Source organism: Pogoniulus pusillus, chromosome 8, assembly GCF_015220805.1.
Source record: "Pogoniulus pusillus isolate bPogPus1 chromosome 8, bPogPus1.pri, whole genome shotgun sequence".
Lineage (NCBI taxonomy): Eukaryota > Metazoa > Chordata > Aves > Piciformes > Lybiidae > Pogoniulus > Pogoniulus pusillus.
Genome location: NC_087271.1, coordinates 36265249 through 36289646, shown reverse-complemented (window position 1 = coordinate 36289646; position 24398 = coordinate 36265249). Strand labels below are relative to the sequence as shown.

General features: G+C 48.1%; 1 protein-coding gene and 1 long non-coding RNA gene across 2 annotated transcripts in view; one reads left to right on the top strand and one right to left on the bottom strand.

Moving 5' to 3' along the window:
* The window catches only part of HMCN1 (hemicentin 1), a 279812-nt gene extending 278620 nt beyond the window's left edge, over positions 1-1192 (top strand). Inside the window, exon 107 of the mRNA XM_064148057.1 lies at positions 439-1192. Within this exon, the coding sequence (XP_064004127.1) occupies positions 439-805 (367 nt within the window). The 3' untranslated portion in view covers positions 806-1192. The remainder of the gene's footprint in view (positions 1-438) is intronic.
* A 2337-nt stretch (positions 1193-3529) lies between these two features.
* Positions 3530-10601, bottom strand: LOC135177692 (uncharacterized). The gene is made up of 3 exons (XR_010303128.1): positions 10456-10601; positions 4405-4583; positions 3530-3605 (listed from the first exon to the last, which is right to left on the bottom strand). It is a non-coding gene; the product is annotated as an uncharacterized LOC135177692 (long non-coding RNA).
* Between the last annotated feature and the right edge of the window lie 13797 nt (positions 10602-24398).

Below are 24398 nucleotides of genomic sequence, written 5' to 3'. Positions count from 1 at the left end.
AGCTCCTGTCTTGACTTTTGGTTAACAAAGTACAATCTGCTCTGCACTTCTTCATTCCAAAGTCTTCATTTCATGATCTAACACAGGCACCTCAAATGGACCTGCCTAGTACAGTTCAAGCCAACCTTTTCAACTCATGCACCATTGACTTCAATGACGAATATTGTATCCAATAGCTTTAAGTTACCTCTTTGGCACTTACTGACACGATCCTATTGAGGGAAAGTGGGACATTAAACTGCATCTATGGGACACATTTAAACATGGGACACAAAAGCTGCAGCTTTAAAGGGTCAATGGATAAGGATTGTATGAGCTTATTACCTCCATATGGCAGTTTCAAATTGTGTGCAGAAACAGAGTGAATGGGGGGGAAGCATTTCTCCTTTTAGACCAAGGCTGCCTTCTCCAGGGCTAACATGCTCTGTCTGTTCCTAGGTTCTGTCTCAAGAGCTGCCCAGCCAACGACCTGGAGTGTGATCTGAGCACCTATGCCTTGGAATACAAACTCCTTTCCCTCCCCTTCGGCATAGCTGCCGGTCAGGATTTGATCCGGCTGGTGGCCTATACTCACGATCAAGTGGTGCACCCAAGGACAACTTTCCTGATGGCAGATGAGGACCCAGCCATCCCCTTTGCCCTGCGAGATGAGAACTTGAAAGGGGTGGTCTTCACCACCCGCCCGCTGCGAGAGCCCAAGACCTACCGCATGGGAGTCAGGGCCCTGTCCTACAGCGCCGACGGCGCCGTCGAGTACCGGACCACTTTCATTGTCTACATAGCTGTGTCAGCCTACCCCTACTGAACACCCACCTGGGCATCTTAACCACCTTCCCAAATGCCAGTGAGCATCACCACTGCCAGCCTGACTCTGCTGCCTGCCAAGCAGTGGTGACCACCTCACTTGGAAGCGGTGCTATGCTCTTTTCTTTGCCTCCCTTCAGCCCTGTTGTTCCAGTTCAAGAGGAAAAGCCATGACTTTGAGAACCTGTTCTCACTTGCTTTATTTATTACACTGGAGTAGTCACTTCCCACAGCTGGTTCTGAAAACCAGCACAAAGTCAAAGTATGAGCTGCTGTGGTCAAGCAGTAAGCAAGGAGCTCGGTGCCATGGTCTAGTTGACTGGATAGGGCTGGGTGCTAGGCTGGACTGGATGATCTTGGAGGTCTCTTCCAACCTGGTTGATGCTATGATTCTATGATTCTGCTGAAAGCAACTCAGAAGAAAACAACTCTACAACGTGCAGCAGTTCACATCTTTTAAAGGCTGCCAAGTGTCTGACAGTGTCACACCTATTAGATGTGCTTCTTCCTGTCTTCTCAAACACCTGACAGAATGAGAGCTGCACTACACTATGCCAGCTGCTCAACACAACCCCCTACCACTGCACCTAAGAGCTGCAGAGGCTGAAACAAGAGGCAGGCAAGTTCAGCCAGAGGACCTAGAGTTGCATTTGGCACTGTTTGCTTCCCATGCAATTTAGAGATGTCACAATTTGTTGGAAGGAAAACCCCCAACATGGCTACTTCTACTTTATACAGCAGGTATTTTATAACTCCTTGGTTTACTTACTCTGTTGTTCTTCTATAGCCATTTATTTAGCTCCAACCCATAGCCACTGCAGTACTCCCAGCTCACTTAACATGTCTGGGGGTTTGGTTTTCTTGTTTTGGCAAATGGAACATTTTTTTCTCCCCCAGAAGTTGTCAGTTTGGTTCAGTAATGTCAATACACTGTACACAAGTGGTTTTTGCCAAGATGTATTCTATTTTTATGGAAATGTACATATGTTGTGTTTGGGTGGGGTTGGTTCCCCCCCCCCCATGTGTATTTTCTAAGCAGTATCTCCAGAATGTTTTACAGTAAAGGTTGCATAAAAGGACAAAATAATCCAAATAAAGGCTCCCATTGTCTGTGAGACTGTGCTGAGTTGCGTTATTGAAAGCAAGTCTTTCCCATTTGCAAAGCAGAGGTTTGTGTTGCTTGGAAAAGACCTCTAAGATCATCAAGTCCAACCATCAACTCACCACCACCATGGCCATTAAACCATGTCCCAAAGTGTCATGACCAGACCTTTCCTGAACACCTCCAGGGATGGTGACTCCACCACCTCCCTAGGCAGCACCTCACTAATATCCACTTGGCTTCAGCTGTCTGGGATCTGTACCTGAAGGGAGGTTGTAGCCAGGTAGAGGTTGGTCTCTGCTGCCAGGCAACCAGCAAGAGAACAAGGGGACACAGTCTTAAGTTGTGCTGGGGGAGGTCTAGGCTGGATGTTAGGAGGAAGTTGTTGGCAGAGAGAGTGATTGGCATTGGAATGGGCTGCCCAGGGAGGTGGTGGAGTCTCTGTCCCTGGAGGTGTTGAAGCAAAGCCTGGCTGAGGCACTTAGTGCCATGGTCTGGTTGATAGGACAGGGCTGGGTGCTAGGTTGGACTGGCTGATCTTGGAGGTCTCTTCCAACCTGGTTGATTCTATGATTCTTCCCTCTACCTGCCACTCTGGGGTAGTGAAAGATGATGACCAGCATTAAAGCACATTTTTAGTGATAAGGTCAAATTGCTTCATGATGAAATTTTGATTCTGTGCTTCAATATTATTAACAATTCCCAGTGGAAGACACTTTTGTTCAGACCCCCCAGACAACCTGACCTGGAATGGTTCCAGGGATGGGGCAACTACCACCCTCTAGGCAACCCAGGCCTGGGTCTCACCACCCTCAGTGTGAAAAGTGGTGAGGACTCCACCACTGCCCTGGGCAGCCTGTTCTATCCAGGCCCCCCTTTTGGGGAAGAAATTGTTCCTCATGACCAACTTAAACATCCCCTGGCAAAACTTGAGGTCATTTCCTCTTGTCCTATAACTTGTCTCCTGGGAGAAGAGCCTGACCTCCACCTGGCTCCAGCCTCTTTACAAGGAGCTGTGGAGATCCAGAGGTCTCCTCTCAGCCTCCTTTTCTGCAGGCTAAACAACCCCAGTTTCCTCAGCTGCTCCTCATCAGATCTCTTCTCTAGACCCTTCACCAGCTTTGTTGCACTCTTCTGGACCTGCTCCAGCACCTCAGCATCCTTGGAGTGACAGGCCTAAAACTGAACGGAATATTCAAGGTGTGGCCTCACCAGTGCTGAGTACAAGGGCACTATCCCTACTCTGGTACTCCTGGTCACAGTGTTGCTGATCCATGCCAACGTGCTGTTGGCCTTCTTGGCTACTTAGGCACTCACTGGCTTATGTTCAGTTGCTGCTGACCAACAGCCTCAGTTCCTTTTCCACCAGGCACCTTTCCAGCCACTTTTTCCCAAGCCCTTTGCACAAGATGCAGCAGTTTGCATAAAAATTGCACAATTCCTTCCAAATGCAGATTCTAGCAGAGGGAAAAGGCACAAAAGGAAGTTCAGGGACAAAAACAGGACCACTTACCAGACAGGATACTCTTCAATCACCACTTTTCCATGGCAGGTGTTGAGGAACTGAAGATAAATAAAGTTCCTCCATCACACCTGCCTCAGAGACCCACCTTGCCAGTCCCTCGAGGAGAAGTTCCACCAGGTTTTTGTTTTCCTCTGTGCACTAGCTGAATTTAAAAGCTTCTGAGCAGGTACAGCACTGTGGGTTAAAACAGGGTATTAGGTGAGAAAGCTCAGAACAGATGGGAGTAGCAGAGCTTGGAGGAAGCTGAGTAAGCTCCAGCCCGCTGCTGGCTAGAAGGATACCGAGTAAAGCGATCGTCATCACTCTCACATCAGCGTGGTGACTGCCAGCAGGACTCTGCTCTCAGAGTACAAGTGGGAGCTCTGGTACCCTTTGACTTCCGAGGTATTTCCACATCTGGCAGCTCAAGCCTAAGGCTGCTGCCAAGGCAAACGGCACGTCACGACCTCTGCAATCCATGGATTAGCTGAGGGGGCTGGAATCCAGCTGCCCCCCCGGTGCCACACAAAGGGGGCACAGCACATGCAGCACTCTCAGGAGTATCTCCAGCACCACACCAGCTGTGGTTAACCACCCAGGCCAGGAGAGACAAAAGAAAGCTGTCTAGCACACTTCCCTGCACACCAAACCCTGCCCAGAGCCTCTGATGGTCAGACACATACAGATGGGTGAGGGCTCATGGGAAGGTCTCAGCAAAGCTGTGGAGAAATGAAGGCTTCTTCCAGCCTTTTGTGCTTCAACCTCTGCACCAGCTGAGATTTAGGATTCAGCATCACACTGAGAAATCAAACACTGAGGTTCACCAATGCTCATTAATCACAGAATCAAAGAATCATTCAGGCTGGAAAACCCCTTTAGGTTCATTGAGTCCAACCATGGACTCATGTCCCTCAGCATCACATCTCTGGCACAACTTGAGGCAATTTCCTTTCACCCTCTCACTTGTTACTTGAGAGGAGAGACCAACACCCACCTGGCTCCAAGCTTCTTTCAGGGAATTGTAAAGAGGCAGAAGGTCTCCCCTCAGCCTCCTTTTCTCCAGGCTTAATAGCCTCAGTTCCCTCAGTTGCTCCTCATAGGATTTGTACTCTAGCCCCTTCACCAGCTCCACTGCCCTCCTCTGGATACACTCCAGTACCTCAAAATGATGACCTGAAAAACAGAAGGCAAAATGAGGATTCAAGTTGCAAACAAAATTGGTCGACTGAAAATGCTCCTCCCAAAATGTGGATGCTGTTCAAAGACCAACCCAAATCTTTACACACCAGACAGGAAAACAACGACTGTGCATGATGCCTGGTTACAGCTGCCTTTACTGAGGATCAGCTCTTAAGAGAGAGAGATGGAAAAAGCTTCCTACATGCTCCATTTTTTATTAGTTACTATCTAATTTCATCTGCAGTATCTGGCTCTATGTTCCAAGCAAGCTTTAGATCACCTCTGATAGACTCCAAGGAGAAAACTAATCACTGCCACTGCCTGAATTATCACAGGATGGATCTTTTCTGCTGCTTAGATGCTCTCAGAAGACATTGATTTATATGTAATGCATTGCAATCCCAAAATAATCAGACATTAAAAGCTGTCATTTCTGCTGCAGAAGCCACAGTGATACCACAACGGTTCAGAGAATCAACCAGGTTGGAAGAGACCTCCAGTCCAACCTAGCACCCAGCCCTGGCCAATCAACCAGACCATGGCACTAAGTGCCTCAGCCAGGCTTTGCTTCAACACCTCCAGGGACAGAGACTCCACCACCTCCCTGGGCAGCCCATTCCAATGCCAATCACTCTCTCTGACAACTTCCTCCTAACATCCAGCCTAGACCTCCCCCAGCACAACTTGAGACTCTGTCCCCTTCTTCTGTTGCTGCTTGCCTGGCAGAAGAGACCAACCCTACCTGGCTACAGCCTCCCTTCAGGGAGTTGTAGACAGCAACGAGCTCTGCCCTGGGCCTCCTCTTCTGCAGGCTGCACACCCCCAGCTCCCTCAGCCTTTCCTCATAGGGCTGTGCTCCAGGTCCCTCACCAGCTTCCTTGCCCTTCTCTGGACATGTTCCAGTATTTCAACATCTCTCTTGAATTGAGGAGCCCAGAACTGGACACAGCACTCAAGGTGTGGCCTGAGCAGTGCTAAGTACAGGGGCAGAAGAACCTCCCTTGTCCTACCGGCCACACTGTTGCTGATCCAGGCCAGGATGCCATTGGCTCTCTTGGCCACCTGGGCACACTGCTGCCTCATCTTCAGCCTACTGTCTATCAGTACCCCCAGGTCCCTTTCCTCCTGGCTGCTCTCCAGCCACTCAGTCCCCAGCCTGTAGTGCTGCCTGGGGTTGTTGTGGCCAAAGTGCAGAACCCTGCACTTGGCCTTGTTCAATCTCATCCCATTGGCCTCTGCCCACCCATCCAGCCTGTCCAGGTCCCTCTGCAGAGCTCTCCTACCTTCCAACAGATAACACCTTACAGATTCAGTTAATTCTCTACTCCACTTCTCCCCAGGTGGATTCTGTAAGCAAAGCAAGTATTTGGTCGCTTTGCCTCCTATGCAGTGAGTTTTTAAAAGCTGGTTTGGTGTGATTTAAAATGCATTTCCTTTGTGAGATGAGCAACAGCACTTGTGAATCAGAACATCTGGTAAGAGCCTGAGGTCTGCCAGACAGTCTTGAGGAAGAGCATTCGCTCCAAGTCAACGCTCTTTGCAGTGCTCATTAATATTGTTCCAGACACAGTGATCCCAGAACTGTAAAAAGCTTCAAAGAGCAGAAGCAATATCACATCCCTGACATCACAGCTAAGTGCAGTATCTTCTGAAGTTCACATATGAATCACAATGTCAACTACTGTCCTGGCAGGAAGCAAGGGTCCCAGAGAGGGAACATACAGGATGTGCACAGGTCGAAAACAACCAGGGAAAAGAAAAAGGGAGCAAAACCTGCAGATAAGTTACTGTGCCCTGAGGACATCTTCATTCCCCAGATAACTGCTCCTAGGTGAGCTGAGACAGCCAAGAGACTTGTGAGTTAAACTGCTGTCACAAACAAATGTAAGGCTGGAGGGGCTTTTGAAAGAGCATGGCCTTATTTTACAGCTGGGCCAACCCAAGCACTTCCTTTCTCTTTCTTTCAATGGTTATGTGGAGGGATTAATGGCAAACATCAGCATATCCTCACCTCACCCTTCATAGCATTCTACAATGGTTTGGGTTGGAAGGAACCTTAAAGATCGTCCAGTTTAAATCCACCTGCCATAGACAGGGACACCTACTCCACTAGGTTGCTCAAGGCCCCATCAACCCGGTCTTGAACACTTCCAAGCTTGAAAGCTCTGCCCAGGGAGGTGGTGGAGTTGCTGGCCATAGAGGTGTTCAAGAAAAGCCTAGCTGAGGCACTTAGAAACACAGAATGCCAGGTTGGAAGGGATCTCAAGGATCATCTGGTGAAAGCATAGTTGAAATGAGCTGGCCCAGCACCTTGTCAAGCTGAGCCTTCAAACCATCTAGCATAGAGGAATCCACTGCTTCTCTTAAGAGATGATTCCAATCTCTACCTGTTCTCATTTTCTTCTGGAGTTCAGCTGGAATCTCCCCAGCAGGAACTTGTTCCCATTGCCCCTTGTGTTTGCTGTGTGACTCCTTGTGAAAAGTCTTGTTCAGTGTCTTCATTGATGACCTGGACGAGGGAACTGAGTCCAGCATCAGTAAGTTTGCAGATGACACCAAGCTAGGAGCAGGTGTTGATGTGTTGGAAGGTAGGAGAGCCCTGCAGAGGGACCTGGACAGGCTGGATGGGTGGGCAGAGGCCAATGGGATGAGATTGAACAAGGCCAAGTGCAGGGTTCTGCACTTTGGCCACAACAACCCCAGGCAGCACTACAGGCTGGGGACTGAGTGGCTGGAGAGCAGCCAGGAGGAAAGGGAGCTGGGGGTACTGATAGATAGTAGGCTGAAGATGAGGCAGCAGTGTGCCCAGGTGGCCAAGAGAGCAAATGGCATCCTGGCCTGACTCAGCAACAGTGTGGCCAGCAGGACAAGGGAGGTTCTTCTGTCCCTGTACTCAGCACTGCTCAGGCCACACCTTGAGTGCTGTGTCCAGTTCTGGGCTCCTCAATTCAAGAGAGATGTTGAGGTGCTGGAAGGTGTCCAGAGAAGGGCAAGGAAGCTGGTGAGGGGCCTGGAGCACAAACCCTATGAGGAGAGGCTGAGGGAGCTGAGGGTGTGCAGCCTGCAGAAGAGGAGGCTCAGGGCTGACCTTATTACTGTCTACAACTACCTGAAGGGACACTGTAGCCAGGTGGGGGGTGGCCTCTTCTGCCAGGCAACCAGCAAGAGAAGAAGGGGACACAGTCTCAAGTTGTGCCAGGGGAGGTCAAGGCTGGATGTTAGGAGGAAGTAGTTGGCAGAGAGTGATTGGCATTGGAATGGGCTGCCCAAGGAGGTGGTGGAGGCACGTCCCAGGAGGTCTTCAAGAAAAGCCTGGCTGAGGCACTTAGTGCCATGGTCTGGTTGACTGGATAGAGCTGGCTGATAGGTTGGACTGGCTGATCTTGGAGGTCTCTTCCAACCTGGTTGATTCTATGATTCTAAGTCTCCATCTCCTTGGTATCCACCATTTCTGTACCAGTCCACAGTCATAAAGTCTCCCCTAAGCCTTCTCAAGTACTTTAAGCCTCTAATACAGCTGCAGCTATCCCCAGCAGGAAAGGGATTAAAGTAAAATCCTGGAGCCATCAGCGTTCATGCTCCAGTATCAGGAGTTGGGAAACAACTGTTGTTGCCTTTCCATATAATTATGTAATGGTGAAGCTTTGCTGGCTGCCCAAATAAGACTTTTCAACAGATGGCCATGATACATGGCTTAGTAAATGGAAATGGACCAGAACCACTAACAGTGAAGTCATGTCTCTAGAACAACTCACCCCTCTGCTGTCCTACGGTACCAGCATCACAAAATCACAACAGCTCAACAACACAGCTTTGCTTCCACTGCTCCCTTCACCTGAAGGGAGGCTGTAGCCAGGTGGGGTTGGTCTCTTCAGCCAGGAAACCAGCAACAGAACAAAGGGACACAGTCTCAAGTTGTGTCAGGGGAGGTCTAGGCTGGATGTTAGGAGGAAGTTGTTGGCAGAGAGAGTGATTGGCATTGGAATGGGCTGCCCAGGGAGGTGGTGGTGGAGTCACCATCCCTCAAGATATTAAAGAAAAGACTGGATGAGGCACTTAGTGCCATGGTCTGGTTGATTGGACAGGGCTGGGTGCTGCTAGGTTGGACTGGATGATCTTGGAGGTCTCTTCCAACCTGGTTGATTCTATGATTCTAGTGATGCAGACAAGGACAGCAAGGCACACGGACACCAAGAAGGATCTCCTGTTTCACCAAGGTCCTTCTCCCACAGCATCTCACTTTGCTCAAAAATGCATCCAGCTCTATCTTAAAGCTCAGCAGGCTGTTTCAAGACCCAGTGATAGAACCCTTAAGACCCTGATTCTGATTTCATATATAATACTCACCAACTCTTAAAACTATTCGACTTTTGGCTGCTGTTGATCTTCAAATAACTCTGCACTTTGGCCACAACGTCAGGTAGTGCTATAGGCTGGGGGCAGAGTGAGTGGAGAGCAGCCAGGCAGAAAGGGAGCTGGGGGTGCTGGTAGAGAGTAGCCAGCAGTGTGCCCAGGTGGGCAGGAGAGCCAATGGCATCCTGGCCTGGCTCAGGAACAGTGTGGCCAGCAGGACAAGGGAGGTTCTTCTGCCCCTGTACTCAGCACTGGTCAGGCCACACCTTGAGTGCTGTGTCCAGTTCTGGGCTCCTCAATTCAAGAGAGATGTTCAGATACTGGAACGTGTCCAGAGAAGGGCAAGGAAGCTGGTGAGGGGCCTGGAACACAAACCCTATGAGGAGGGACTGAGGGAGCCTGCAGCAGAGGAGGCTCAGGGCAGACCTCATTGCTGACTACAACTACCTGAAGGGAGGCTGTAGCCAGGTGGGGTTGGTCCCTTCTCCCATTCAAGTAAAGACTGGATGAAGCACTTAGTGCCATGGTCTGGTTGACTGGATAGGGCTGGGTGCTAGGTTGGACTGGATGATCTTGGAGGTCTCTTGCAACCTGGTTGATTCTATGATTCTTCCTTTCAGTAACCCAGCTCCTTATCACTTGGAGGTATTAGCACACCTGGAGCAATTAGCACACACAAAGCCCTTCTTTGCTAATATTAAACTCTTCTGTGGTTTCCACTTGCATCTTTCCATGACTTTATTTATTATTGCAGCTTCTCTTTCCACCTGTCTTAGTTTCAGTAACTCATGTATGGGCAGCCAAAAATGCTTCCAACGTTCCCTATCAGGCCATGGGCTCTGATTGAGACTTTTAGTTTACTTTCTCTGTGTTCACTGAATCCAGGACCCTGTCTGAAGCAAACTGATCTAAATGTCACCAGCAAGATCTCAACAACATGTCACAATAACGGTGAAGTTTTATCTGGCCACTTGCTGAGTAACCCAAGCCCTGAGGAGAACTCTAGGGCGTTACCATGAAGTAAAGCAGAGTCATCAGCCCAAGCCAGAGCCCTGGAACAGAATGTTATGAGTCTAACATCAGCCCTAAACTGATGCCAAACTTCTGCAACCTTTGCAAATTCCACAGCCACCTCATCCAACCCTCCCAGGATTCCCAAAGCCAAAACCACACAAAGCTATCTGCTGGCAGCAGAGCCCTTCCCGGTCCCTTCATGACTGTATATTCCAGTCAGGCCCCACTGCCTGCACTTTGGCAGCTGGTCACTGATGCCAAGTTCTACTTCTCCTCACAGGGCTTATGTCTGCAGCCCAACCCATTACCATCAACACCCCACTGGCTAAACAAACCAATACATCATCTCCGCCAGAACTGAGGCATTCATTTGTGCCTTCCCTGCCTCTCAGTCTTTACATCCTCTAACATCTTGAACTTCACTGCTCCAGCTTCAAGAGTTCCTCTAACACTGCTGCTAAGCTTCTTGATAACAGCTGATGCTTAACATTCACCTTACCTGGCCAAATTTGTCACTGGATCTAATGATGCATCTGGTCAACACAGAAGGCAGCTGGTAACAGTGCATGCTCTCAAGTCACCACATATTGGAGAGGCAGGGAACTACTGGATAGAGTCCAGTGGAGGCTATAAAGATGCTGAGGGGCTTCTTTCTGGAATAGAGATGGTTTAAGAGGTATTTATCAGTTTAATCTTAAACTGCTTTGCTGACAAATATATTCTGGATAGAGTCCAATAGAGGCTATAGGATGCTGAGGGGCTAATTTTTTCTGCAATAGAGATGGTTTAAGAGTTATTTATCAGTTTAATCTTTAACTGCTTTGCTGCCAAACATATTCTAAGAAGTATAGAAGAAAGCTGCATGTATGATATTCCATTCTCGAGGAACATCTCTCAGAGTGGCCTTCCAGTAGCTAAAAAGGGCCTACAAGAAGGCTGCAGAGGAACTGATTCCAAAGGTCTGCAGTGACAGGATGAGGGGCAATGGTTTGAAATTAGAGAAGAGCAGATTTAGATTGGATGTTAGGAACAAATTCTGCACCGTGAGGGTGCTGGAACACTGCAAAAGATTGCCCAGGGACATAGCTGAGGCTCCATTCCTGGAGATACTCAAGGTCAGGCTTGACAAGAGTCTGAGCAACCTGATCTAGTGGAGGATCATAGAATCAAAGCATCATAGAATCAACCAGGTTGGAAGAGACCTCCAAGATCAGCCAGTCCAACCTAGCACCCAGCCCTGGCCAATCAATCAGACCACGGCACTAAGTGCCTCAGCCAGGCTTTTCCTGAACACTTCCAGGGATGGTGACTCCACCACCTCCCTGGGCAGCCCATTCCAATGCCAATCACTCTCTGACAACAACTTCCTCCTAACATCCAGCCTAGACCTCCCCTGCCACAACTTGAGACTGTGTCCCCTTGCTTTGTTGCTGGTTGCCAGGCAGAAGAGACCAACCCCACCTGACTACAACCTCCCTTCAGGTAGTTGTGGACAGGATGAGGTCACACCTGAGCCTCCTCTTCTCCAGGCTGCACAACCCCAGCTGTGATGAAGAAAAGCCTGGGTGAGGCATTTAGTGCCATGATCTAGTTGACTGGATAGGGCTGGGTGCTAGGTTGGCCTGGCTGATCTTGGAGGTCTCTTCCAACCTGGTTGATTCTATGATACTCAGTTAATAGAATAAAGGCAGTCCTTGGAGTAAGTGACACAGGAAGAAACTGGAACATAAATATCTGCAAATGGAGACTGAAACTGAAACATATAAACTGAACGTTAATGAAGTTAATGGAGGTGTTGAAGGAAAGGATGGATGAGGCACTTAGTGCCATGGTCTGGTTGACTGGCTAGGGCTGGGTGCTAGGTTGGACTGGATGATCTTGGAGGTCTCTTCCAACCTGGTTGATTCTATGATTCTGTCCATTCTATGATTCTATGAAGTACCTTAACATGAACCCCAAACCCTGAATTGTCCTCCAAAATTCAACTTCTACAACAACACAGAAGATAAGGTCTTCATCAAACCTCAACCTTCCTTTTAACCTCTTAGTACCTGAGCTTTGAAACCACAAGTCCCAACTCTGAACCCAAATACATGCTTAGCAATATCAACATATTGATCTATTCCTACACTATGTGGGAGTAAACAGGCCTTGCCAGACACCTTCCTAAAACTGAAAGCCACAAAGTTGAATCACTAGCCCTATAATATTACTTTAATTCAAACCATAAACTTAATCTTAAGTCTAGGAGATGATTCATTTAAACAGAAAACTCCCAATCCTTACTACTGCCTCCCCTCTTTTTAACTCTTTAGGGCTCCTAAAATCCATCATGTTCTTGGAGATTCAGCTATCCAAAGCTTGACATTAATCCCAGGCTCAAGCACAGTACCACCTGAGGAAGGGTATGGGGACCAATTAAGCTTTTAAGTTGTTTAGGGGATGTAAAAAGCCCCAATAGCTTAACTCCTTAGCAGAAAGGAGCTCCTACTGTTCATGTTTCCAGCTACCTGCACACAGATAATTAGGCAGACTCCCAGTTTTAGATGTCTAGAATCTAATACTTCAGTTCTAACATCAGCACTGTGATTATAAGCAGAGACCAATGCCTACAAATGTCCTGATATCCCAGAATCCCAGCATGGTGGGGGCTGAAAGGGACCTCTGGGGATCATCTAATCCCACCTTGCCACTAATGCAGGGGCACCCACAGCAGCTTGCCCAGGATCACAATCACCAGGCAGGTTTGGATCTCTCCAGAGGAGACTCCACAACCTCTCTGGGCAGCCTGCTCCAGGGCTTCAGCACCCTCACAGTGAAGTTTTGCCCCCTGTTCAGATGGAACTTGCTGGGTTCCAGTTTGTGCCTGTTGTGACCTTATCCTTCACTGGGCACCATTGACACGAGTCTGGCCTCATCTTCTTCCCTCTCTACCCTTTATACACTGATAATCACTGAGGAGAACCCTTCTCAGTCTCCTTGGTTTGCAGGCTAAACAGCTCCAGATTTCTCAGCCTTTCCATCTCCCAGAGATGCTCCCTCAGCACCTCTGTAGCCTCTGGTGAGCTCTTTCCAGTAGTTCCCTGTCTGTCTTGAACTGTGGAGCCCAGAACTTAACACAATACTCCAGATGTGGACTGGATGACCTTGGAGGTCTCCTCCAACCTTGCTTATTCTATGATTCTATTTGTCACCAATTCTTGTTTGCTGTAGGTGCCTTTTAGACAACAGGACCCTAGCAGGCAGAAGCAAAGTACTGAACATCTCAGCTGAGTAATTCAGGCTCTTGTAAAGTGAAGAATGATCAAAACCAGGTGTTTACAATAAAACCAGAGAAAAAAAAACCACAGCTTCCAGAAGCCTTTGGCAGCTTTACATAAAGCTTTCTCTTCTAGCACTAATATCCAAGATTCACAAGACCACAGGATCCAAGGATGTTAAGGGTTGGAAGGGACTCAAGGAGATCATTGAGTCCAACCCCTCTGCCACAGCAGGACCACACAATCTAGCACAGATCACAAAGAAACACATCCAGACAGGCCTGGAAAGCCTCCAGGGTAGGAGACTCCACAACCTCTCTGGGCAGCCTGTGCCAGTGCTCTGGGACCCTTACAGGAAAGAAGTTCCCCCTTGTGTTGAGCTGGAACCTCCTGTGCTGCAGCTTACACCCATTGCTCCTTGTCCTATCCCAGGGAGCAGTGAGCAGAGCCTGTCCCCCCACTCCTGAGCAGCCCTCAGGTGTTTATAAACATTGATTAAATCCCCTCTCAGTCTTTTCTCCAGACTAAACAGCCCCAGCTCCCTCAGCCTCTCCTCATCAGCCATGCTCTCCTGTCCCCTCATCATCCTCATACCCCTCCACTGGACCCTCTCCAGCAGATCCCTGTCCCTCTTAAATTGGGGAGCCTAAAACTGAACACAGAATTCAAGACATGGTCTCACCAGGACAGAGTAGAGGGGAAGGAGAACCTCCCTTGATCTGCTGGACACACTTCTTAATACACCCCAGGATCCCACTGGCCTTGTTGGCCACAAGGGCACATTGCTGTGCCATGGGTAACTTGTTAGCCACCAGCACTCCCAGGTCCCTCTCCAGAGGGCTGCTCTCCAGCAGATCACCTTCCAGCCTGTATTGGTGCAGTTTATGATTCCTCCCCAGGTGCAGGACTCTGCACTTGTCCTTGTTGAACCTCACTTGGTTCCTCTGTGCCCAGCTCTCAGTCTGTCCAGAACTTGCTCTATAGCCACACAGTCTTCAGCTGTATCAGCCAAGCCTCTTCTCCCTGGAGAAGAGGAGGCTCAGGACTGACCTCATTGGTGTCTATAACTACCTGAAGGGAGGCTGCAGCCAGATGGAGTTGGTCTCTTCTGCCAGGCAAGCAGCAACAGAAGAAGGGGACACAGTCTCAAGTTGTGCCAGGGGAGGTCTAGGCTGGATGTTAGGAGGAAGTTGTTGGCAGAGAGAGTGATTGGCATTGGAATGGGCTGCCCAGGGAGGTGGTGGAGTCGCTGTCCCTGGAGGTGTTGAAGCAAAGCCTGGATGAAGCACTTAGTGCCATGGTCTGATTGATTGGCCAGGGCTGGGTGCTAGGTTGGACTGGATGATCTTGGAGGTCTCTTCCAACCTGGTTGATTCTATGATTCTAGCTTGAATAAGTGGTAGAAGGCTGAGAGTGTGTTAAAAGCATTATTTATAGCAGCCAGTGATGTCTAAGAAAGATGATTCTTCATGTTACAAGAAAATGACTTCATACCAAGTCTGAACAGCCTCCATCTGACACCAGCTCACTGATGTTTTGCCAAAGCAAGGGTGTTACTCCTCCATCCCAGAAAAGCAGTGACTCTTTCTGGGAGCCTTTGTGAACAGACCTGTGGGTGCCTATGAAATAACTGTCGTCTGAAAGACCTTTCTGTGTCTTTCGTTCACAAAGCAGCCAGGAGCCAGTGTGAAGTCAGCTACTACTGTTTAACTGGGAATTTCTTGTTTAACTGAGAATTCTTCTTCATTTTGGTGAAACTGATTCTTCTTACAGCAGCTTGCTACAGCAGCATTCATTGCAATGCCATCACTGCTCATAGTGCACAGAAAAGCAATGGTGTTAATATTACTCTGTCTTAAAACCCAGCAGATTGAAGAGCTCTTTTAAAAGTTAATATTCTTCTGCTCTAATCAACTCAATGCAGTAATAAAATGTAGCTAGTTGTGGCATGGAGAATCAGTCAGGGTTGGAAGGGACCACAAGGATCATCTAGTGCCAACCAGGGGCACTCTACCCTACATCAGCCTGGCCACAGCCTCATCCAGGTGTTCTGGTCTTAAACACCTCCAAGGACAGAGCCTCAACCACTTCCCTGGGCAACCCATTCCAGGCTCTCACCGCTCTCAGGCTCAACAACTTCCTCCTCATGGCCACTCTGAATCTCCCCACCTCCAGCTTTGCTCCATTCCCCCCAGTCCTGTCACTCCCTGAGAGCCTAAAAAGTCCCTGCCCAGCATTTTTTTGTAGGCCCTCTTCAGATCCTGGAAGGCCACAAGAAGGTCACCTGGGAGCCTCCTCTGCTCCAGCCTGCACAGCCCCAACTCTTTCAGTCTGTGCTCACAGCAGAGCTGCTGCAGCCTCTGAGCATCCTCCTGGCCCTGCTCTGGACACACTCCAGCATCTCCACATCCCTCTTGGAACAGGGGCTCCAGAACTGGATGCAGTACTGCAGGTGGGGTCTCAGCAGAGCAGAGTAGAGGGGGAGAATCACCTCCTTGTCCCTGCTGGCCACACTTTTGCTGCTGCAGCCCAGGCTCTGCTTGGCTTTCTGGGCTGCAAGTGCACACTGCAGGCTCCTGGTGAGCTTCTCATCCAGCAGCACCCCCAAGTCCCTCTCCTCAGGGCTGCTCTGCAGCCACTCACTGCCCAGCCTGGATTTGTGCTTGGCATTGCCTTGACCCAGCTGCAGGACCTTGCACTTGTTCTTGCTGAACCCCATGAGGTTGGCTTGTGCCCACCTCTGCAGCCTGTGCAGGTCCCTCTGGATGGATCCCTTCCCTCCATCCTGGCTGCTGCACCACACAGCTTGGTGTGGTCAGCAAACTTGCTGAGGCTGCACTCAATGCCTCTGCTCACGGCACCACAAAGATGTTGAACAAGACTGGTGCCAGGACTATCACTGAGAGACTCTGTCAATGACCTCCACGTGGCCATGGAGCCATTCACAGCCACTCTTTGGGTGCAACCACCAAGCCAGTTTTTTATCCATCTCATGACCCACCCATCAAACCCATGTGTCACCAGCATGGAGACTAGGATGTGGTGCAGGACAGTGACAAAGGCCTTGCTCAGGTCCAGGTAAATGACATCAGTTGCTTGCCCCTCATCTATTCATGTTGTGACCTGTTCACAGAAGGCCACCAGGTTTGTGAGGCAGGATTTACCCTTGGTGCTGCCATGCTGGTTGTAGCCAATCACCTCTTCACTATTCCCCTGTCTCATTAGTGCCTCCAGGGGGATCTGCTCCATGACCTTACCAGGCACAGAGATGAGACTGGCTGGCTTGGAGTTCCTGATTTGAAAATGGGACTTTTCACATGTGAAAGTGACTGACTGCAGAAGGCAATACAAGGAAGCAGCTTTCAATCAATAGCAGATATCACAGGAGAATGAATTGCAATCTCATGCCCTTCCCACATCAGGGCTCCTACCTCCTCTGCATCCTTCTCCTTCCTTGTCCCTCCAAGACTGTAAGCCTGAAAGTCAGTCCCTCCTGAAACAGCAAAAGTATCCTGTGATTCTTCCTCATTTTTCTCAGTCACTCATGCACTGAGAGTTCAGCACCCTCACTTCACTTCCAGCTCAACTGCTACTGATTCCTTTTAGGTTCCAGATGAAAAAGAGGTACAGTAAGTGTCAAACATTAGCAGACCAACCCTACTCTGAATTCATGCTCCTTTGTTTTCTGCTCACTTCCTCCACCTTGCTCAGCTTAGTTTCTCTGTGTAACTTCTGCTGGGCCACCCCAGCTGTTCTTAAAGCCAACTTAGAGATGTCAGCACTCACTTCAAATGTAACTTAGTTTTTATAGGAACATGACAGGATATTTGGAAGATGCTGATGGGTTAACAATGAGGAATTCAGAAAACAACAAGGTATCTGTCAGACCAGACTCAGATAAACTCAACAACTGTTTCCTAGGATTTCACTGGTGTGATGGTTTGGGTGTTACCCATCCCCCACACACTTAAGAAGATCACCCAGACTAGGCTCAGCTGAGCTGGAAAGTGGAGTATGAAGCTTTCTACTTATAGCTTAGCACAAGGTACAAGCAGATATTTCCAATCTATACAGCTAGAGACAGAAATAGACAAGTTAAAAAGTAATACAGAAACACAACAGCCCCCCCAGAAACCAGAGTCCTCAGGAGGGGCTCCCAACCACCCTTCCACCTTCTTCCCATCTCTCTCCCTTATCCCAGACTTTGCCTTATGTTCAAGGTGAGTTTGGTGGATCGGCCAGGGGGGGTTAGGAAGCAGAAGGATTAGTCACACAGACAGCAGGTTAGAAAGAGAGAAGTGCAGCCCCAATGCCAGAGAGTGACTCTGTTATCTGTGTTTGTGTTCTTGTTCTTATCCATCTCAGCAAGCCTCTGAGTGCAGCAGCCATCACCACTGTTTCCTTTTCACAGCCTATAGTCTAATTCACCTCACCAAAACATCCCAGCTAGGCTCAATCTAGCACAGCTGGGTTTAATTTTCTATGTGACCTCCAGTGGCTAAAAGCACATCCCAAACCCACTATCATAAATATGACTGACTGATGAGCTTCTGAAAAAGCCAAAGTCTGGAATGCCGTAGGAATACGGCTGAGTCACAGGCATCAGCATAAGGAATCCATTCATCCAGAAAGAAAAGATAACAGTAGTAGGATGGAATGGGATGATCTCAGTATAGAAGCAAAGCAGCCTTAGGAAGGAAAGGCTTTTTTTTTTCTTACTCCCCTTTGAAAAACACAACAATCAACTCATGAAGCCGGGAAATGCAGACTAGATTTTGGATAGCCACGACAAGATTTAAGGAAGGGTTTATGCTGCCTGAGACCCTTGCCAAACTAAAGGACTGGTCAGCAGATATCTAATCAAAGCAATGAGATAACAGATGAAAAACAAAGGTCATCTCTTTCCAGCTGGAGTGGCTGACCACAACATTAGGTCTTACATGCTGCTCCAAGAGGAAGAGAAATGGTAGTGAAGACCTGCATGTTTATTTACTCATCCACAGTGTAACAAGTTGGGCTAGTTTGAGCCTTGCTGGGATATTTTGGTGAGAAGAATTAGAAGCTAGGCAGTGAAAAGGAAAGAATGGTGATGGCTGCTGCACTCAGAGGCTTGCTGAGATGGGTAAGAACAAAAACATCCATACAGGTAACAGAGTTGCTCTTGGGCTCTGGGCTGCATGCACTTCTTCAGCAGAAAGGGAAAATAGGATCATAAAGTCATAGAATCAACCAGGTTGGAAGAGACCTCCAAGATCATCCAGTCCAACCTAGCACCCATCTCTCTCTAACCTGCTGCCTAACCTCCAAACTCACCTTGAACATAAAGCACGATCTGGGATAAGGTAGAGGGATGAAAAGAAGATGGAAGGGCAGTTGGGAGCCCCTCCTGGGGACTCTGGTTTTTGGGAGGGCTGTTGTGTTTCTGTATTACTTTTAAACTTGTACATTTCTGTATATGCTGTAAATCTCTGCCCAGGGATTGATCTGGTTGATTCTATGATTCTATTTAAAGCAGGATTTCAAAGTCCATCCCTGAAAATTGGATGACTCAAAAATTCCTAAGACAACCTAACAACCCCAGCAAAATGAACATAGCCATAGGACATAAAAAAGCAGGAAGCAATCTTGACTGCCCATATTTTCAAGTTGTGTATGTACTTAATTGTCTTCATGTGACAAAACTGATTACTGGTGTGTTAATATGCAAATAATTTTGATCATAGAATTAGCAGGTTGGAAGAGACTTCCAAGCTCACCCAGACCAACCTAGCACCCAGCCCTGGCCAATCAACCAGACCATGGCACTAAGTGCCTCAGCCAGGCTTGGCTTCAACACCTCCAGGGATGGTGACTCCACCACCTCCCTGCGCAGCCCATTCCAATGCCAATCACTCTCTCTGCCAACAACTTCCTCATGACATCCAGCCTAGACCTACCCCAGCACAACTTGAGACTGTCTCCCCTTCTTCTGTTGCTGCTTGCCTGGCAGAAGAGACCAACCCCACCTGGCTACAGCCTCCCTTCAGAGACTTGTAGACAGCAATGAGGTCACCCCTGAGTCTTCTCTGCTGCAGGCTGCACACCCCCAGTTCCCTCAGCCTCTCCTCATAGGGCTGTGATCCAGGCCCCTCACCAGCTTCATTGCCCTTCTCTGGACACCTTCCAGCACCTCAACATCTCTCTTGAATTGAGGAGCCCAGAACTGGACACAGCACTCAAGATGTGGCCTGACCAGTGCTGAGTACAGGAGAAGAATAACCTCCCTTGTCCTGTTGGCCACACTGCTCCTGAGCCAGCCCAGGATGCCATTGGCTCTGCTGCCCACCTGGGCACACTGCTGCCTCATCTTCAGCTACTCTCTACCAGTATCCCCAGGTTCCTTTCTGCCTGGCTGCTGTCAGCCACTCTGGCCCCAGCCTGTAGTGCTGCTTGGGGTTGTTGTGGCCAAAGTGCAGAACCCTGCACTTGGCCTTGTTCAATCTCATCCCAGGTCACAAAGAAAGCAATCTCACCCCAGATCAGAAGACTTTCTGACACTTTTTATTTACTACTTTATATGCATTTTCTTCACCTCAGCTCTCCAGCCAGTACTGACTGGTACTCACAGCTCTACTGGCTACCAACAAACCTCCAGCACATCGTGGATATCAAAGTAAGATTATTCTCAATGACCTAGTCTTTAATGTTTTGCTTGGTCCAAGCCAACATGATATATGTTGTGAGGATTTCAGTACTTTGCTAGAAAACCTCTCATCATGTTGACTCCTTTTAGCTACCCTAACAACCACCACTTCCCTAGGCTTTAAATATCCACAGACAGGTACCATTATTCTCAAAACACAGAACTTCTTTATCAAGCTTATAGTCAGCTCCACTACACCCAAGACTGTTAAAAGATATACATCACCTTGTATGTATTCCCTGGAATAAACTCCATAAAATCTCAGAGCCTCTGGTTCTCTTTTGTATAAATGGAGCATTGGTTACTTCATGAGTAGGATGGCAGCAGGCAGAGAACCCTGAACATCAAATCACCACTATGAAATAGCTCTCACTTAACACTTGTTTAAATAACCTAGAAACTGGAACAAAGATTCTGTGACTTTCTGAAGCAATAAAACTCAAAGCACTCTACTCTTGTCTGGAATCAATTAAAGCAATTAGAAGCATCCACAATGCAGGAAGATTGGTTTTGTTGTGATCACACAGCACAGAGCTGGACAGGCTGGAGACTTGGGTAGAGGTGAACCTCATGAATTTAACAAGTGCAGAATCCTGCACCTGGGGAGGAATAGGCCCTGTACCCGTACAGGTGAGGGGTGACTTGCTCAAAAGCAGCTCCAGAGAAGGACCTGGGAGTGGGGGGTGGACAACAGGTTCATCGTGAGCTAGGAATGCACCCTCATGATGAAGACCACCTATGGTCACCTAGGGTGCATGGCAAACAGCCTGATCAGCAGGGCAAAGGAGATTCTCCTTCTCCTCTACTCTTCCCTGCAGAGGCTACATCTGGAGTACCGGGTCCAGTTGTGGACTCCCCAGTCCAAGAGAGACAAGGAACTACTGCAGACAGTCCAGTGGAGGCTCCAAAGATGCTGAGGGGACTGGGTCAACTGTGTGAGGAGGAAAGGCTGAGAGACCTGGAGTTGTCTCCTGTTTAGCCTGGAGAAGAGCAGACTGAGAGGGAACCCTCTCAACGTGGATCAATAGCTATAGGGCAGAGGGTAAGAGGATGGGGCTAGACTCTTCAGTGGTGCCTAGTGACAGGACAAGAGGCAACAGGCACCTGAACACGAGGAAAATCTTATTTCCCACTAGGATGACAGGGCACTGCTAGAGCAGAGATTCCAAACCTACCTGGATGTGATCCTGAGCAACCTGCTGCAGGCGACTCTGCTTTAGCAGGAGGGCTCAGCTGGGTGATCTCCAGAGATCCCTTTCCAATTCCCACCACGTTGGGATTCTGTAACACAGAAATTCAGAAACTCTAGCACAAAAAAGCTCAAGCTGCACAAGCATTGGACTAAGTGAGGAGAACCTTCAAACACACTACACTGCACTTTCCTCCACTAGGATCAATGAGTATTATACCATATTTGTTATGGCATAGCAGAAGTACTTTGGAATTCAAGGAATATCCTAAGATAGAAAGTCTCAGAGTTCCCTGGCCTTTAGGATAGCTTCTAACTAGAATGTTTCTCTCAGACCCCAGAGTCAGGAGCATTGAAAAAATAACCACTTCATACAATCACAGGCTGGTTTGGCTTGGAAGGGATCACAGTATCACTGAAGATCATAGAATCATAGAATCAACCAGGTTGGAAGAGACCTCCAAGATCATCCAGGCCAACCTAGCACCCAGCACTATCCAGTCAACTAGACCATAGCACTAAGTGCCTCATCCAGTCTTTTCCTGAAGACCTCCAGGGACGGTGCCTCCACCACCTCCCTGGGCAGCTCTCAAAGATCATCTAGTTTCCAGCCTCTGCCATAGGCAGGGACGTGTCCTACTAAACCAGCTTGCTCAAGGCATCATCCAACCTGGCTTGGAACACTTCCAGGCTTGAAGCCTCCACAACTTCTCTGGGCAACCTGTAGCAGTGCCTCACCAAACTCATGTGGATGAATTTATTCCTAATGTCTCACTTAAATCAAGCTTCTTCCAGTTTGAAACCATCACTTCCTTGTCCTTTCACTCCATGCCTTTGTCAAAAGACCCTCAATATTTCCAGTACCCTAAATGTGGAACTAATAAACACAAAGGACCATTGAAACCATTCAGGTTTTCTTTCATTCATTTTTTTATGCATTACATAGAATATATTCAATAGGTTTGAGATGGGACTTTAATTTCTAGCCAATACCTTGGCAAAATTTCCATTCAGCTCACTGAAAAGCACAATGTAACTACAGAGTGGGAGTTAGTGATGTCTGTATGAATCAAACTTGAAAACTCTTTGGAGGAGATACACCACCAGTGCCGGGGAAAGTACAGGCTGGATGTTAGGAGGAAGTTCTTCACAGAGGGAGTGAAGAGAGCAGCCAAACAGAGAGGGATCTGGGGGTGCTGATTGATACTCACCTGAACGTGAGCCAGCAGTGTGCCCAGGTGGCCAAGAGAGCCAATGGCATACTGGCCTGCATCAGGAATGGTGTGGCCAGCAGGAGCAGGGAGGTCATTCTGCCCCTGTACTCTGTACTGGTTAGACCACACCTTGAGTGCTGTGTTCAGTTCTGGGCCCCCCAGTTTAGGAGGGACATTGAGATGCTTGAGCATGTCCAGAGAAGGGCGACGAGGCTGGGGAGAGGCCTTGAGCACAGCCCTACGAGGAGAGGCTGAGGGAGCTGGGATTGGTTAGCCTGGAGAAGAGGAGGCTCAGGGGTGACCTTATTGCTGTCTACAACTACCTGAGGGGAGGTTGTGGCCAGGAGGAGGCTGCTCTCTTCTCTCAGGTGGCCAGCACCAGAACGAGAGGACACAGCCTCAGGCTGCGCCAGGGGAAATTTAGGCTGGAGGTGAGGAGAAAGTTCTTCACTGAGAGAGTCATTGGACACTGGAATGGGCTGCCCGGGGAGGTGGTGGAGTCGCCGTCCCTGGGGCTGTTCAAGGCAGGACTGGACGTGGCACTTGGTGCCATGGTCTGGCCTTGAGCTCTGTGGTAAAGGGTTGGACTTGATGATCTGTGAGGTCTCTTCCAATCCTAATAATACTGTGATACTGTGATTTCCCATTGGAATGGGCTGCCCAGGGAGGTGGTAGAGACACTGTCCCTGGAGGTCTTCAAGAAAAGACTGGATGAGACATTTGGTGCCATGGTCTGGTTAATTGGATAGGGCTGGGAGATAGGTTGGACTAGATGATCTTTGAGGTCTCTTCCAACGTGGTTGATTCTGTGATTCTGTGAAATAATGCTGCAGAATTTTAGACCACTGCCACCTAAGCTACATTTGACAGGAAAGCAAACAGACTCAGCATTGACCTCTAATGATTTTTTTTATCACTATGCAGTAATATCTAATGCCTTCCAGCTGCACTCAGGACAATTTGTTCACTCAGTAATCAAACCCTGTTTTGACTAGTAAGTCCCTATTTAGTTGGGTTTTTTTTTTCCCTGCAATCATTTTTCTTAATGGGAGTGTTTTCCAGATGTTGCATTAGTCTGGTCATCTGGGACCTCTTCCAAACCCTGTGGAAAGTTTGCTGTCATAAGCTGCCATTGGTGGGTTGGTTTAACAAGCTAATTAGTTAACCCCCGCGCAGTTAGAAAGTGATATAAAAGGCATCTGGATCATCGCTGAGAGCAGACATACTCTTTGCTAGGTAAGTGGCACCTCTGCCTCTATTCTGAATGCTTTGTGCTCTTCAGAAGGAAAACCAGGAACTGGAACACAAAAAACAGCTGAGTTCTCCTCCTGAATGAAGATTTTGCTCTCCTCCTGCATTTCCTTTTCAAACACTCACATTGCAGTGATAGGTTAAGCTTGATAAAATGATGTTGCTTCTCACATTGCAGTGATAGGCTAAGCTTGATAAAATGATGTTGCTTCTCACATTGCAATGATAGGCTAAGCTTGATAAAATGATGTTGCTTCTCACATTGCAGTGATAGGTTAAGCTTGATAAAATGATGTTGCTTCTCACATTGCAGTGATAGGTTAAGCTTGATAAAATGAAGTTGCTTCTCACATTGCAGTGATAGGCTAAGCTTGATAAAATGATGTTGCTTCTCACATTGCAGTGATAGACTAAGTTTGATAAAATGATGTTGCTTCTCACATTGCAGTGATAGACTAAGCTTGATAAAATGATGTTGCTTCTCACATTGCAGTGATAGACTAAGCTTGATAAAATGATGTTGCTTCTCACATTGCAGTGATAGACTAAGCTTGATAAAATGATGTTGATTCTCACATTGCAGTGATAGATTAAGCTTGATAAAATGATGTTGCTTCTCACTGCAATGACATGTTAAGCTTCATAAAATTATGTTGCTTCTCACATTGCAATGATAAGTTAAGCTTGATAAAATGATGTTGCTTCTCACATTGCAGTGATAGGTTAAGCTTGACAAAATGATGTTGCTTCTCACATTGCAGTGATATGTTAAGCTTCATAAAATTATGTTGCTTCTCACATTGCAATGATATGTTAAGCTTCATAAAATTATGTTGCTTCTCACAC